The sequence below is a fragment of the Thermobia domestica genome, chromosome 18, assembly GCF_964235325.1.
Source record: "Thermobia domestica chromosome 18, izTheDome1.hap1.1, whole genome shotgun sequence".
Classification (NCBI taxonomy): Eukaryota; Metazoa; Arthropoda; class Insecta; order Zygentoma; family Lepismatidae; genus Thermobia; species Thermobia domestica.
Window position 1 is genome coordinate 32945354 of NC_137471.1, and position 16854 is coordinate 32962207.

Sequence of the window (16854 nt, forward strand, 5' to 3'; positions counted from 1 at the left end):
AAAAGACAATGAACGAGAAGAAACAGAACAGCAAAAGTCATCTCAGACTGTAAACCGTTCCCTTATGGATCTTCTCAGGAGCATGAGAGAAGATGAAAAAATTAAATAAGGGAAGAAGAGAGTACGAATAGATGTTTCTGGTAAGAGTTGTGGTTTGTTTTCTGAAAATGATACATTTTCATCAAATCACAACGAAACTCAACCTACCTTTGTATTGTCGGAAGAGGAGAAAGACAACACTCCAGAAGACAACATTCCAGACGATCACGAACTAGATGATGGTTTTCTAAAGCTGGTGATTTTGCTGTGGTAAAATGAGAAGCTAAAACTCGATGAGACTATTCAGCACCCAAGTGCGAAAATGGGAACATGATGCATATGTGGGAGTGCGGAGTGTTTTATAAGAGAGCACATAAACAATGAAATTTTCAGAACGAAACTGTTGGGTTTTATTAGGAGTTCGTCAGCACGCTTTAAGTATATGATAACTTTCGGGCCCTTTCGTGGCTAAGCGGTTAGCATACGCGCCTTTGGCGTGGGAGACCCGGGTTCGATTCCCGGCGGGAGCTCATGTAGTTCTGATTCTACGTTAATCAGTAGGTCCACGTCTCATATAGCCTCGCTGCTGAACGGGACGTAAACCTCAAAATCAACTCAACTCATGATAAGTTTCCCTGATGATTTCAGTGGTTTAAATCTTATTCAAATATCATCAAAACTATATGGTCGTTTATACCTATATTGTGCATTGTATTGTTTTATAAGTTTGTAACTTATGTAAATGAAATGAAATCTGTAAGTTTTACGTCCCACGGTTATGCCGGGTAGGCTAAAGGAGACGGTGATAATGAGAGATGAGTGAAATGGTGGAATGAAGAAAGTGGGAGGAAACGGGAGAACCCCGAGAAAACCCACGAGCACGGTGTTTGTCCACCACAAAGTTCACTTGGCGGGGGCTTTGTAACTTATGTAATACTGGTCTTATTGAACTAATATCTTGCAGGTATCAAATAAATAGTTCGTTTCAACAAATACGCTATTTCTTTTTTACCTTTCCAATAGTATAAAAGAAACAACAATGAAAATAAAGTAATTGTTTCTATTCACCCCATGGGTAGGGGTGAATAGAAACATTAAGAAAAATCAAGGTGAAGAAAAGTGTAGTTGATAAATTAATATGACGTTTACTGAAATTCATTAGCATATTAAGACCTTTCTTTTGGAATAATCTGATACGCGAAATCTTCAACATTACCAGACTTATATTCTCACATAGCCAAAAATGTGTTTCTATTCACCCCATTTGACGGTACGTGAAAGATCAAAAATAATCCCCATCAGCATCGACGACCTTCTGCCAACGTTCTGGAAGGCCATGGATTCCACTGCAGTAGAATTTGGTGGGCCGTGAAGCGAAGAATGTATCAAGTCCATTTTGCATCTCTACTAGGGCTTTGAACTGGCATCCTCTAAGGTGGCTGTCCAAGGAATGGAACAGTGATAATCGTACGGTGCAATGTCCGGGGAGTATGGCGGATGCAATAGTGTTTCCCATCTAAGGCGCAGAATGGTGTCCTAGGTCATCCTAGTCACGTGGGGCTTAGCGTTGTTCTGTAATAGGACCCCTTTGTGATTCAGAAGTACTGGTTCCTGAGTTTTGAGTTTTTCTTCAACACGCCTCAACTGCTGACACTACACAGTGGCATTGATGCTGTGACCAGCTGGTGGAGGTTCCCGATGAAAGATGTCGCGAGCAGTCCACCAAACACGCAGGAGGACCTTCTGGTGCAGTGTTGGTTTCGCCTGTTTGGAACCAGTTCATGGTATGCTAACCAATGATCACGGTGCCGTGGAGCTTCGTACAGGACTCACTTCTCATCACATGTCAACACCCTGTCCAGAAATGGCTCCTTCCTTAGATGAGACAGCAAAGAAACACGGGTGTCTGCCCGCATTGAATTCTCGCCCGGAGTCAAATCATGTGGGACTCATCGACCCAACTTAGTGCTTCCCAAGTTGGTGGAGGTGCCGCCGAATGGTTTCTCCACTCACACTGAATTGTAGGCCCAGTTCCTCACATGTCTGGCCACTGTTCGCCTCAATTACTGCCTGAAGATCTTTATTTTGTACATGTGTTGATCTTCCGACACGTGGTGCGTTTTCGAGTATTTCGTCACCGTTTTTAAACTTGTTATACCACTGCTGCACTGTCTGCGTAGTCACGACACCCTCATTAAAGGCATGGCATATATTCCGCCCCGCTGCAGCGACGTTTGACTCAAGTTTGAACTCATATAGCATACATGTCCTTATGACGCTCTGTAGAGGTTCCATGTTCACTCTGTCCTTACGCAAGTTCAAGGTGTAACTGAACTACCACAACCAGGTAGTGTGTTGGATATACCCACACCAACAACTGACCTTCGCCTTATCTCCATTGCACTCAACTCACGGTGTGAGAGCCAATGAAACAAAGACCTCCACAAAAAGCAACACAACTTTCTTCGTTACCTTTATACAATGTTTTCTGACGTCGTTTCTATTCCGTCCAATGCCTTACTCTACGTACATCTGAGACCTTTTAGTAACTCTTCATTCAGTGACCCAGACAGCGTGTTCCTCATCATTATCACCGCAATAATTATAAAGACATTTCACTATTTTGTACGTTACTTTTTATTTTTCGTTTACAATCCATACCTTCGTTCATAATACTATGTAAGTACAGAAAATTATCTACATATTTTACTTTATTTGCTCAAACTTCTATTCAGTGGCGGATCTAGAATGTAAAGACTAGGGGGGAGAGTTTTCTATTGTCACAACCTCAATCATCTCATCCACCATTGGTTTAATCTTTTTATATTTACCTTAAGAGTCTTCATCCCGGCGAAATCAAAATACCGCTCATTTTACAGTAATTATGTGATATCTTCAAATAGATAAAAGATAATTGAAATATGGAACAAGAGCGCCCTAGACAATATTATTTTGCGTGAGGTACCGTTATCACAAATCACCTAGTGGCTTTCCGTTTTCAGATGTTTAAAAACGCGAAAATAAATGCCGATTTTCAAAATGGCTCGAAATCGAAAGCAGATAAGTGAGTCGTGATAACGGTTTCTCATGTAAAATAATATTGTCTAGGGCGCTCTTGTTCCACATTTCGATTATCTTTTATCTATTTGAAGATATCACACAATTACTGTAAAATTAGCGGTATTTTAATTTCGCCGGGATGAAGACTCTTAGTCTTAAATTATCTTGATCTTTTTTTTTTTTTTTTTAACACTATGTTAATTTTTGATTCACATTTTTCAACAGCACTCAAGTAATCTGAAAAGCAAATAGATCCTATCAAATTAACCTATTCTTTAACGAAACTCTCCTTCGCTACGCTTCTAGTTTATGAACAATGTCACTGAAAGGCAAAATTTTTGTCGAACACACTTCCAAAATCACTATCCTATATCATTTCTTGCATTCCAATTTTTAACGATGGGTTCCTATAAACAAGTGCTACAAATTTCTACCTGGTTTAGCTTAAAGCACAGGAGGCAAACATTTCTTAACATTGTGTCAGAAATCTGTAACACAATTAAAGATATCTACTTAAGTGTTGTCATTAGACAATTGAAGCGGTTACAGGATAAAGGTGATAAGTAACAATTTGTACATCTCGGGAAAATTGACTTTCACAATTATGTCTGTTAACATACACCCTTCACTGGTTCCAAATCTCTTCACTGGGACGAGGACTCACTAAATGATGTGTTATGTAACATGACTAACATATAACACGTGTCTGAACCGCCAGAATTCAACGTTTCGAAAAATGCAATATAACACCTTTATCCTCTAAGCGCTTCAATTCTAGGAATTAAAAATGAAAATGAAATAACTGTTTCGAATTATTTGAAATACCAGAGCAGCGTTGGATTATACCAGACCACTGTCTTAGGACACTCTCCTATTATTTCTGTCTACTATTTGACTCCCCCTTTTTCGACCTCTGTCCTGTTTCTTTTGACCTATTTTGTTTAAGATCAGTGTCCTATCACTTTTGATCTATCTTCTATAATCATACTCTACTGCTGACCGCCCTTTTACGTTTGACTTATTCTCTATGAAATTAGTTCCTCTTTAGAACCACTATTGTCTTTTTCCTTATTGTGTGCCAAAATCTGTCAAAATGTTTAGAAACACTGACACCATTCCAGGCTGCTGCCCTATTCCTTTTGGTCTACCCTGTATGATACCAAATCACTATTCAGAGCAAATTAAACTAATATTAGTTCCAGATTTGAAATATAGACCACACGTTTGCAAAATGTCTTTTCTGGAAAGCGTGGTTTCAGACATGAATTCTTTATTCCTAATTTCTGATTTATTTTGGCTGTAGAGAATGTTCATGAAATCCACCGGTATGCGAACACTAATCCATCTGCAACAGCTGGAAAATTTTCTCTTTCTCTTTGCTTCTCCCTTTGCTAGCTAAATGAAATTTTAATGTTTTATTGCGGTATCTTCCATTTCTCTTTCTGATATCTTTCTGGTAACACACAGACACGGAAACACATTGTACATATACTATATATATTACTGTATTGGTATAAAACAAGTAATACTTTCCAGAATATCTGAACATCTAAAGGAGAACAACTGCGGTTTCAATATCCTGGAAAATGTACTGTCCAGCAAACAGCAATGTACTGACCCCGAAAACTAAATTTCAAGATGGTTACACCAGCAATAAACTATATAAATTCATTCCTCGTTTTAACGGACAAAAACTGAACATCGCTTCACAGTGTGAAACTGACTTTCAAACTATGCGAATTCAATACTCGAGCTTGAGGTCGTGCATGTGTTGCAACAGAGTAGTACTAAGACCAAAGATTCAACCTGTTCCTCGGATGCTGAATTCCCATCAAAAAGCCATTATTCGTTATCCCCTACTGTTTATGGTCTATGACAATAAGGGTTTCAGAAAAAGCGTTTATTTCAATCACTTCCGGTTTGAATAAAAGGGAGGAGGTAGAAGCTATTCTTTGGACACTCAATCGATTGCAAAAATCCGCTTCTTGATATCTTCTACAGATTTTTGCTTTACGGAAATTAATATTGAACCCAGAATACTAAATTTGAACCACTTCCGGTTTTGGTAGAATGTGGATAATATTGAGATGCTAGGCTAAATCGTCAGTAAAAAAAATCGCTATCAATTACCGTGTTTATGTGGCGATAAATGCTGGAACTGGAACTGGTTAATTTTTAACCACTTTTGTTTGAACAGAGCAGATGAAATAGTCTTGGGACGCTGAATCGATTACAAGAAACTGCTTCTTGATACGATTTACTGATTTTATTCTACGGAAATCAGTATCGAAACCGAAAGTAATAGTAAATTTCACTTTACTTTACCAACTTTTGGTTTTGGTAGATTGTGGATAGTCATGTTATGTTGTTTCGTGACGTTGAACCATTTGTAAAGAAGCACTTCTTGCTATCTGCTACCGTTTTCGTTCTATGGCGATAAATGTTGAAAACACAATGGCTAATTTTAACCACTTCCGGTCTGAATAGAACCTTAAAAGAGCAGATGAAACGCATTCTTGGGATGCTGAATCGATTACAAAAACCGCATCTTGATAGCAACTACCGTTTTAGCTCTACGGAAATCAGTACTGCAACCGGAATAGTAAAATTAAACCACTTCCGGTTTTAGCAGAATGTTGTGGATAGTCATGATATGTTGCCTTGAGACGCTGAATCATCTGAAAAATGCTATCTTACCATTTTCATTCTATGGCGATAAAATTAAAACCGGAAGTGGCTAATTTGAACCACTTGCAAGATTTGAATAGAAGGTTAATAGAGAGTAGATGTTACTTGTTCTTGGGGCGCTGAATCCATTGTAAAAAACAGCATTTTCATAGCATTTACCGTTTTTGTTCTACGGAAATCAGTATTGCAACCGGAATAATAACTTCCGGTTTTAGTAGAATGTTGGGGATAGTCATGATACGTTGCCTTGAGACGCTTTTGAAAAAAAAAAAAGCTTTTCGTTATCTGTCACCATTACCCTTCTATGGCGATAAACGTGAAACAGGAAATTGTTAATTTGAACCACTTCCGGTATGAATGAAGAGTTAACAGAGAAAATGGAACCTATCATTGGGACGCTAAACCGATTGAAAAGAATCGGATCTCGATATCTCTCACTGTTTTTGCTCTGATGCCTGTCGACAGACGGACGAATGGACAAAGCGTTTTATAAGAGTTTCGACACTTATGCATAGCATAGTTTGGTGGAATGAAGAAAGTGACAGGGAACGGGGGGAGAGTCCCGAGAAAACCCACACGCAGTATTTCTCCCACACAAAGATCACGTGGCGCGAGCGACCCCATGCACCACAAGTGAACGCTCTACCACTGAGCCACCGCGGCCCCTATCACTAATCGGAGTATGAATTTCTACGGTCAATCGCTCAAGTACCGCTCTGTTTCGCACAATATCGGTGGATCTGACCTGAAAAAGGAAGAAAAATGGAGGTCTTGAAAATAAAACGTAGACAAATTCACCATTATTCAGAAGATTCTGGCTACAATGCACTGAGCAGAGTGGTTCGGTGGGTCGTAGTGGGGTGGTGGATCAGAGTAGGTTGGCGGTTCAGAGTGGGTGATGGGTCGCAGTGGGTCACGTTCTGTTGACCATTGACCCACTCACATACCTTGACACACTCCATCTGTGGCGGGTACGGGGCCCCTTTGTTTGTGGTCTCTGATTGTTACGGTCCCAGCCGGGAAGTAAGCCTGGGCCACCCGCTATGCAACTTGCAACAAAAGTAGTTACTGACAAACGAAACAAAGCGACGTTTCTTTAAAACGCATTTTTTTTTTTTTTTTTTTTTTTGGAAAGAAAGGGAGGAAAAGAACGTTGTTCTGACAATATCCATAAGAATACAACCGGTAACCACATTCTAGTGTGCATGAGCTAGAGATAGGGGGAATCGATTGTTCCCGCTGGTCCACATTACATGAAACCAGTCCTATAAGGTTGACAAATGATTCCCACAGGTAAGAGAACTCTTTTCTCCGTACGAAATACCCACTATTATTGTGTTCTTCTCGCTCCCCGAAGGAGCCTTTCTATGTCCAATAACTGAGGCAGAGGCAGTAGCCAAGGAAAAACGGGGAAAGGCAAAGGCTGCTGAGGAAGGTAATTTCTTAGCCTAGGTTCTATTCAGCACGTGTCTGACCTCTCTTAATCCCTATGCAGTTCGATTTCTCGATTCACGAGAGAAAGGCGCCCAGACGTCAGATCATTTAACTTGTTTAAACACTCTCCCTTAACTCTTACAAATTGCTACTAAACGTCTACAAAATGTTTTTTTTTCCCTCGGACGTCTACCTTTTTTCTTCATTTTTTTTTTTTAAAGCAGAATTACTACTCCATATTTCTTATTTCCTTTTAACCTTGAAGGTAGTAGTTTCCTTACTATTTTACAAATAGTATGAACGTAAAGAGCATGCGAGCCACAATTAAAAATAAAAACTAACAATATACTTGGCCACACATATACTACAATCAGTGGCGTATGCAAATGTTCGTCAAGAAGGGGCCTTCAATCTCCCAATGTATTTTCAGGTGTTTGTATACATATCTTGATATGGTAAACGTTTACTTTTACATACGATATGGCTCAAGGTGGGTTTAATTTTCCGAAACTCCCCTTGCGTACGCCACTGTATCGCCAAAAACATACAGCATAAATAATAGTTTAAACTAGTTTTGTCACTCAATAACTGGGAAGTGTAGGTTTCCCCCGTCCTGGGCTAGATCCACCCCTGTCTATCGACTGATTTAAGTCTTTAATTAAAATATTATCCAAATATAACAGATTAAAAATAATAGAATTAATGACAATCTTATGCTATTATCTCATTAATCATACAATGTGATGTGTTGTTAATATTATATTGAAGAGCTTAATTTAAGTTTGTTCCAAAATCAGTTACATCTCTATAAGTGGAATGGTTCTGGTTCACCATCATTTTTTTTGTTTACATCTCAAAAACTACGCATGAGGTTTCCAGTCACCAGCTGAAGATAAGCATGTCTCATGTTTGGACTTTTTTTTTAATTAAACGGTAATAATACTGAATAGAATATACTCATTTAATCACAGTCGCATTTATTTACATAGTGCGTGTGAAAACAAAATTAGGGTTTTGTACTCAACCTGGTGGTCGTGAGCTCTTTGTGCACCTTTACAACAAGAATCGTTGCATAAAGGAACGTGATAGCGTAGTGAGTAAGGGATCTATCTACCAACTGGGCGGCCCAGGTTCGATCTCGGTAAAGGCGGGAAAATTTCATCGTTCTACCCTCTAAGGTACACTCATCCTCTTTAAAATGGGTATCTAGGGCTACCTAGGGAAGAAAAGCGGTTGCTGACTACAAATGTTGCCCACGAGACAAGACGACAGCACTTACAATGAAAAGAGAGAGACTGAGCAACACAAGACTACACTTCGAGGATCCTTTTCGATACGAGACAACTTCAAATCTTATTTAAGAGTCTTCATCCCGACGAAATTAAAATACCGCTAATTTTACAGTAATTATGTGATATCTTCAAATAGATAAAAGATAATCGAAATGTGGAACAAGAGCGCCCTAGACAATATCATTTTACATGAGATACCGTTATCACGACTCACTTATGTGCTTTCGATTTCGAGCCATTTTGAAAATCGGCATTTATTTTCGCGTTTCTAAACAGCTGTAAACGGAAAGCCACTAGGTGACTTGTGATAACGGTACCTCACGCAAAATAATATTGTCTAGGGCGCTCTTGTTCCATATTTCAATTATCTTTTATCTATTTGAAGATAGATACTCACATAATTACTCTAAAATTAGCGGTATTTTAATTTCGCCGGGATAAAGACTCTTAAGTAATCATGCGGGGTTTTCACAGACCCCCAAACAGGTTAACTTTTTGTGTTGCTAGCCACAAGTCCTGATAAATATATATATATATATTTCAAAAAGTCTCAAAACGAGTACAAAACATCTAGTTGCAGCAAATACTTTTAAAAACATGTCTAGACTTATGCTACATTGTCTTAATAGTTACAAAAATATAATTTTTATTGTATATAAAAAAACTAATATCAATTTAGAGGTCTACTGGACCCCCGCGCGAGTACTGGTGTCACAAAAAAGGTTGCTTTTGAGTTTAACGTCCCGTTCAGCAGCGAGGCTATATGAGACGTGGACCTACTGATTAACGTAGAATCCGAACCACATGAGCTCCCGCCGGGAATCGAACCCGGGTCTCCCACGCCAAAGGCGCGTATGCTAACCGCTTAGCCACGAAGGAGCTCTGTCACAAAAAAGGGTGCGAGTACTTAAGGGTTTTAATTAGTGCAGCATTTAATTAGATCGATGTCGAGTTTTTGCATATAAATAACTTTTAAACTTACGTTGAATTATTCATTATGTTTGAAAGTGAATTAGAGATTGTAAATTTAATCAAATAAATATGAAAAAAGGGAAATGGATATTTTCCCTTTCGTGTTTTCCAAATATTGAAGTAACAGTGAAAAGCAGGAAGCACGCATATATACAAAGTTCGATCCTGGAATGGTTTTCATCAATTTACTTTGAGTGCAACTTAGGGGAGGGATATAGCTATATATGATAGAAAATGACCGATATTACTGTCGAATCTACAGTTTTCGCAGTCGCTGAGACGAACAATGACACTTCTGATGCCGTTTAAATCCAAATTCAGCCTCCATTAGTTCTCCTAAGATCGGGCATTCTGCTGGTATATTATAATGAGTAATTTTACCAACACGGTAGCTCCATGAAGGATAATTATATTTCAACTTTAAAATAATATCTTAAATCAACTTCAATCTTAGATCTTAAATATCAATATATATTTTTTTAAAAATCAACTTCACTCATTCATTAATTTTCACAATACAAAATTCGGAATTGTTATCAATAACACTTATAGTCTATGAAAATCTATGTAAATAAAAATGAAAATAACTATGTCTGTGACTTAATAATTCTTGAACGCCCGATCCATCTCGACTGAATTTTCAACATAAATGGGGTTCGGGCTTAGGATAGTTTTTATCATTCCCATTTGACGGTGCAACTTAGGGGAGGTTCGAAAATAACCGATATTAGTGTCGAATTCATAGTTTTCGGGGTCGATCAGATGAACAGTGACACTTTCGATGCAGTTTAAATCCAAATTCAGCCCAGCAACTAAGGGGAGGGAAGAGGGATATACTGCGGTGTTAATGAACTATACCGACAAACTTTAAGGGGTGATTCCTCACATGAAAAAAAGAGAAAAAGTTCATACGGACCTATGACGAAAAGTGTATAGTTTCAGAGCTAGGGCTGTCCAAAATCGCAAAAAAAAAAAACCTAATTTGAAGAGGCCCTATTTCGAATTCGATAGATTGTGGATGATGGTCCTTATCAGCGTAAAGGAAGTCACGCATACGCAATCCAAAAATGCACATTTCATTAATGTTCAATTGGTATACAGTGTATTCCCTGTAGGGTGAAATTTCCAGACGTACCATGAACCGAATTTTGAGATATGCTCTGACTTTATGATTGGTTCAAAGGAAGCAAACGATAAGCCTGGATAGCAGTGAACATAGAATCATTTGGCGCAATGTCCGAAGTGTTAAGGATCGTCAGCAGGAGCACGGTGTCTTGCACTTGATAAAACGCATGATGCGATGTTTTCTTTCACACTTATAAGTGAAGAAAACGTGAAATATACCGTGACGAAACACATATCATCACACGTTATTCCATACACAAAGAAACATGGACTGCCGGTTTCTAACACTTCTCCCTTCCTTCCGAAGCATTGGATGTCCAGTGTTGTCTAGGTTTACCTCCTGCCTACTTTGGCTACTTCTTTAAATCAGGGTATATCTGAAAATTCTATTGAAAATATATCTGAGAATTACACCCAGTAGGGAATAACCTCTACACCTATTGACAATTGATGAAATATGCACTTTCGGATTGTATATGCGTGGCTTCCTTCACGCTGATAAGAACTACCATTCACAGTTTCTGGAATTCGAAATAGGGCTTATTGAAATTTTGCTTTTTTGTGATTTTGGACATGCCTAGCTCTGAAACTATGCAATTTTCGCCATAGGTCCATAGGAACTTTTCCCCTTATTTTGATGTGAAGAATCACTTCTTACAGTTTGTCGGTATAGTTCATTAACACCCTGTATATAATGATCGAAAATGACTGATATCAGAAAGTGCTTCAGTAATAGTAAAAAGTGACCGACTAACGGAACACATTACTAATTTCCCTTATTTGAACCCAGTGAAACGGCTAATTGACGTTAGTAGAGAATATAATACAAAGTACAGTAGAAATATATTCGAACTATCGAACTAAAACAAAGATGACAAATATGGCAAAGTCCAAACACAATCAGAATGAAAGAAATGATTGTCCATCCATCTTACCTTCACGAAAAGGTGGCAAAGCCCACACTCTTCTACTCATCGCTCCTGAACCAAAAAACAAATTTCTCTTGAATATTCACAATGCCACAATCACATCTCATTCAATGAAGTCGGTTTTGCAGCACCAAACACTATACATAAGCGATACAAATTTACATTCCAAACGCCATCACGCATTTCTATACATTCGTGCACAAATATACATCTACACACACACACTTACAAACACATGTACACACACGTAAATGTGCAAAAAAACACGCTTGGTGTGAGAGGTCCTGTATTCCCAGAAGCACCGAACAGTGTAGCCATGTATCTAATAGAAGTTTTCAACAACTGACTCGCATTTTATTTGGTGATACAACATCCAAGATGTTTATTTTACATACATTTCAACGAAGCTATATTTTTAAAAATCTCTTATTTCTACAATAAAAATTATACTTTAGGATCATAATTAGGCTAATCTGTATATAACATAATCTAATGCGTATCCGTTAAAATATCAAATAATAGTTTCGATAAAGTGGATACTTTGAAATATCTCGGACCAATATTAACAGAACAAAATCATATTCACGGAGAAATTAATGTCGACTAAACCCAAGGAATTTGTATTATTATTCAGTTTTGTCCTCATGAATTCTCTGGAGGAATTTGAAGATTAAAATATATAAAACGATAATCATGCCAATTGTTCTGTATGGTTGCGAAACATGGTCGCTTACTTTGAGGGAAGAAATTGATTGATTTTTGAGTTTAACGTCCCTTTGAGCATCGAGGCTATATGAGACGTGGACCTACTGATTAACGTGGAATCCGAACCACATGAGCTCCCGCCGGGAATCGAACCCGGGTCTCCCACGTCAAAGGCGTTTAAGCTAATCATTGAGGGAAGAAAGTAGACTGAGGGTATCTGAGAACAAGATCCTGAGACGAATATTTGGACTCAAGAGGAATGGGAATGGTGAACGGCGGAAACTTCAACTTTATAATTTATACCGTTTGCCAACATTTTCAGGGGTTATCAAATCTAGCAGGCTGGAAGAAAGCAGGAACGCTTTCAAACTGTTAACTGAAAGTCCAATCGGATTCAGTTGGCTAAGGACAGAAGTTAATGGAGAGTTTTTGTGAACGCGGCATTGAAGTTCCGGCTTCCGTATACCATGGAGTTAGCTAGGATATAAGATAAATATGTAGACATATATCGACCTATACAGTAAAATAAACTAGCTAACAAACCGGAGGTTCCGGTTTGAGGAACCCGGAGGTTCATCACCGCAGAAACAAAAGAAATGCCACTGGATCATGTTCTGAGCCAAACCAAACTAGTTGAACCAAAGATCTTGAAATGAAATCTGTAGTTGAGTTTTCATCTTTATGCAACAGCAAGGTTATGATGGATGGAACCTCTATAGAGGTGTTCGAATCACAAGCTGGTGCAGTAGGTGATCACAGAACACCATGCAAGATAACCTTCCCAATACAGGTCGTTTCCCATCAGACCATCTTGCCTCAGGTGAGCTGGGTTACATGACTACGGCATCAGTGTCGGCTATGAAATCTGTAGTTTTACGTCATATGTTTATGCCCTGTAGGCTAAAGGAGACAGATCATTAATGAAAATGAATTATGGAATAATTAGTGGAATGAGAATGTGGGAAGAGACGAAAGAAACACGAGAAAACTCATAGACACGATGTTGCCTTCAAAAAAACTCAATGGCCTGGGATTGGACCAGGAACCCCTCGCATCAGAAGTTAACGCCGCCACTGAGTCCCTGAGGTCGTTTTATACAAGCATTATCTTGCCAACGTCTTTGAGACTTCCCTAGTTATATTAATAAAAGCTTTTCAATCAGAAAGCCATACATCCGCGAGAGTTTCTCATAGATAATACCCCGCCCATATTTTCGAATACAGAATTAATATAAATTAATTTCCCCTTGGCAGTATGCAATCCAACTGCACTGAAATCTAATGTCGGTTGCATGCCATTCAGTTACTTTCAACGTGTTACTGCTACTTGTTAATGGCAGGATTTAGTCCCCTATCAGGTATCGAATCCAAGACCACGTATAGACGGTGAAACAGATTAACTGTCTAATAATTACTTCATGTCGCAAATGAAGTGCATGTACCTGTCAGGGGACGATTTCCTGAAGAATGTTACCAGCTGAGTTCATTAAATCATAAGGAATTATTATGTATAGGTTGATTGAAAAGTAGTCTCTATTTTAAACTTCTTACACTTTATTTCTTAATTATAATTTTCACAAGCAGTGGCTATGAGAAGAAAGCGTATAGCATAGAATTTCAGTAAAAATTCGATATAGGCACCGGGCTTCGCTACCAGCTTGTGAAGTCGCTCGGAGACCGCATCAACTGAGTTAACCACGAACTCTTGTGAGATAGAAGATATAGTATTCGCCCTTACAGTCCTTCCGATGTCATTGGTTTGGTAGTGTGGAGTTTCATCTTTAACCAACTTCAAAGAAGAAGAAAACGCAGGGTGTTAAGTCGGAATTTCTGGCTGGCCACTCATTCGAGAATGGCTAAATGTCCATTTTCCTGGAAGACGGATGGAGCGTTGTGGTCCGCATATGTAACTTCGAATGTATCTATGTACGTAATTAGAACGACACACTTTAACAATCACCAATCTTTATAATTAAATATTATCATATTAATCTTACGAATAAAAAGGTTTGGCTTGTTTCGTTCCCGTATAAAAATCAACACCGTTGACTTAGCATATTTCATAGCATATCGAAGAGACCTAGACTATTCAGAAACTTTTATGCCTTCTAAAAGGAGTGGTGAGCATATAAAGAGGATAAAGTGATTAAAATTTACGTCAACAATCGTGTATTTCAGAATCCCCTCATGTAAAGGAGATGAAACTCTATATGAAATCTACATTAGAAATGACTCGTTGCTGTCCTCAAGCTTTTAGCTCGTATCACCTGCACGGTAGCAACATATCTTGGTGCCATGTAGGAGGCAATGCAACTAGCGATTAATAACCACACTGTGAGCTATTTTGAAACAATGTAACTGCGTCTTGCGTTTATAATATGTATGTATTAAGAATATATATATTTTCACCTAGATCTTTATGCAACCTATAACACTTGTATGTTTAGAACTTTGTATGTAAGCATTACTAATAAACGGATAAGTTTTGGCACTATAAATACGACTGACACATAGCGGCGCAAATCTGTCTTCAACATTGTGGGGAGGGGACAAGTAAGACTGTTTTATTTTATTTTATTTATTTTTTTGTTAAGCGATGCTCAAAATATTTGTGAAGTTGAAAAACAATCCTATGGAGGATCAGGGAGCAGACTTGTCCTCAATATTGAGAGGCGGGCAGATTTGAGGCTTATTCTGGGCGGATATCAATTTCATCTCACTTTCCGTTGTGGCAATCGGACACAAATCATCACTTTTTCCCAAGAAACACATTTCAAATCGGATTATTGCGGGGACAGTCCTCCCAGTTCCAAGATTGGAGGGGACATGTCCCCCTTGTTCCCCATGAGATTTGCGCCAGTGCTGACACATATATCAGCGTTTTCAAGAACTCCATTTCTAAGGTGAAAAGAAGGAAAAATTTCCATATATTAATTTTTCAAAAAAAAAAAAAATGTATCTCAACGAGATCAAACTCGGTACATAAAAATTTGATTAAAAGTAACTGAACCCCGAATGTTTTCGAAACTTCCACTTCTAAGGGGAAAAGAGGGGGCAATGCATTGCTGTGCAAAAGAGCTATAAGTTCTTATATTTTACGCGTGCAACGCAGAGTACATTAGCTTGTATTTACATAAGACATTGTATATACATGTCTAAATATCATTCGAAACCGAATTTGAAACACAAGCACAAAGAGAATATGATGCTACCGTTTATAGTACAAGCTTATAAAACTACGTTTTTATTTAATGTAAACTATTAAATTACATTAATCTCCCTTTAAAGTTTTATACAATCAGATTAAGTATTAGACATATCACACAAAATAGTGACTTAATTCTTATGTTATAAAAGTGTCAAATATCACTCATTTATTTAATCTAATAAAAGCTCCTTATTCATGAAATTAACAAAAATAAATAAATAAATAAATAAACTCTCTCTCTCTCTCTCTCTCTCTCTCTCGAGTTTAACAACGGTGGTAATGTAATGTATTCTTAAAAAACTGGAATTAATATTCGAATACATAAAAAACTACCTAAAATCGCTGCTGAATCAACTTCTAGTTTATATATATATATATATATATATATATATATATATATATATATATATATATAAACAATTCCCTGAGGATGCTCGAACTTAAGCCATGGAAGCAATCATAAGAACTGTTATTAAAGTATGAAATACAAATTATGGTAATTTCACTTAAAAAATATAGCCCTATGTGAATGAGTACTAATCATTTTTCCGTAAATAATGAATAATTCAACTATATCGTGGAACTGAAGTATTTCCGCGTTGCATTCTGTTTAAAAATTGCTATACGGAGTGTATCATGTGAATATCCACATAAAATTAAGGGGAAAATATCCTATTAATATAAGTATGGTACAACGTATACTGACGATTTGTTTAGGACATTTAGCCTCTCTCTTTCATTTTAGGTCTTTTGGCTGACTGATGATGGTATTATTGATTAAAGTTTAACCTAACTTTGTAGCATTGAAACTATGAGACGGGGATCTACAGTGTAAAGTGGGATTAGAGTATCGAGGTGAGCACATCGACCGGGATTTGAGCGAATGATCACGCATACAGAAACCATGCGAGCTAGCTACTTGGCCATAATGGGGCATTGATAGTTTTCGAAAAAAAAAAAAATGAAATGAAATCTTTCAGTTTAACATCTCGTGATTATATCTTTTAGACTTAGGAAGATAATGATTAAGGATGGTGGATGAATGATGATGGAAGAATTCATGGCGTGAGAAAGTAGGAGTAAACGGGCGTACTCTGAGGAAACCACACGCACGATTTTGTCCACCACAAGCTTATTTGTCCTGGGATCGAACCAGGGACCCCACGCACCAGAGGTAAGCCCTCTTCCACTGAACCACCGTGCCTCCCTTGATAGTTTTCGAGAAACGTACTGTGCTTCTCCTGAAGCTACCTACTGAGAATCTATGTCGATTCAACGCCCAAAGTAGAAAAATATACCAACGGAAACAGCCTAGCAATCGCAACTGGGTAAATCTTCAATATTTGAATTCTGCTCTTGCTTGGCCATCTTATTCGGCACTCCGACTGGATCACCGTGTTGAT

The 16854-nt window shown here is 38.0% G+C and overlaps 1 protein-coding gene across 6 annotated transcripts in view; it reads right to left on the bottom strand.

Annotated features, from left to right (window-relative positions):
* Window positions 1–16854, bottom strand: part of LOC145675432 (phosphatase and actin regulator 2) — an 850331-nt gene that overhangs the window by 645135 nt on the left and 188342 nt on the right. The window contains exon 1 of one of the 6 annotated variants that reach the window (XM_081745849.1): window positions 11546–11670. The exons of the other annotated variants lie outside the window; for them this stretch is intronic. Within the exon in view, the coding sequence (XP_081601975.1) occupies window positions 11546–11585 (40 nt within the window). The 5' untranslated portion in view covers window positions 11586–11670. Of the gene's footprint in view, window positions 1–11545; window positions 11671–16854 lie in introns of those variants that run through there. 6 annotated transcript variants of the gene reach the window in all.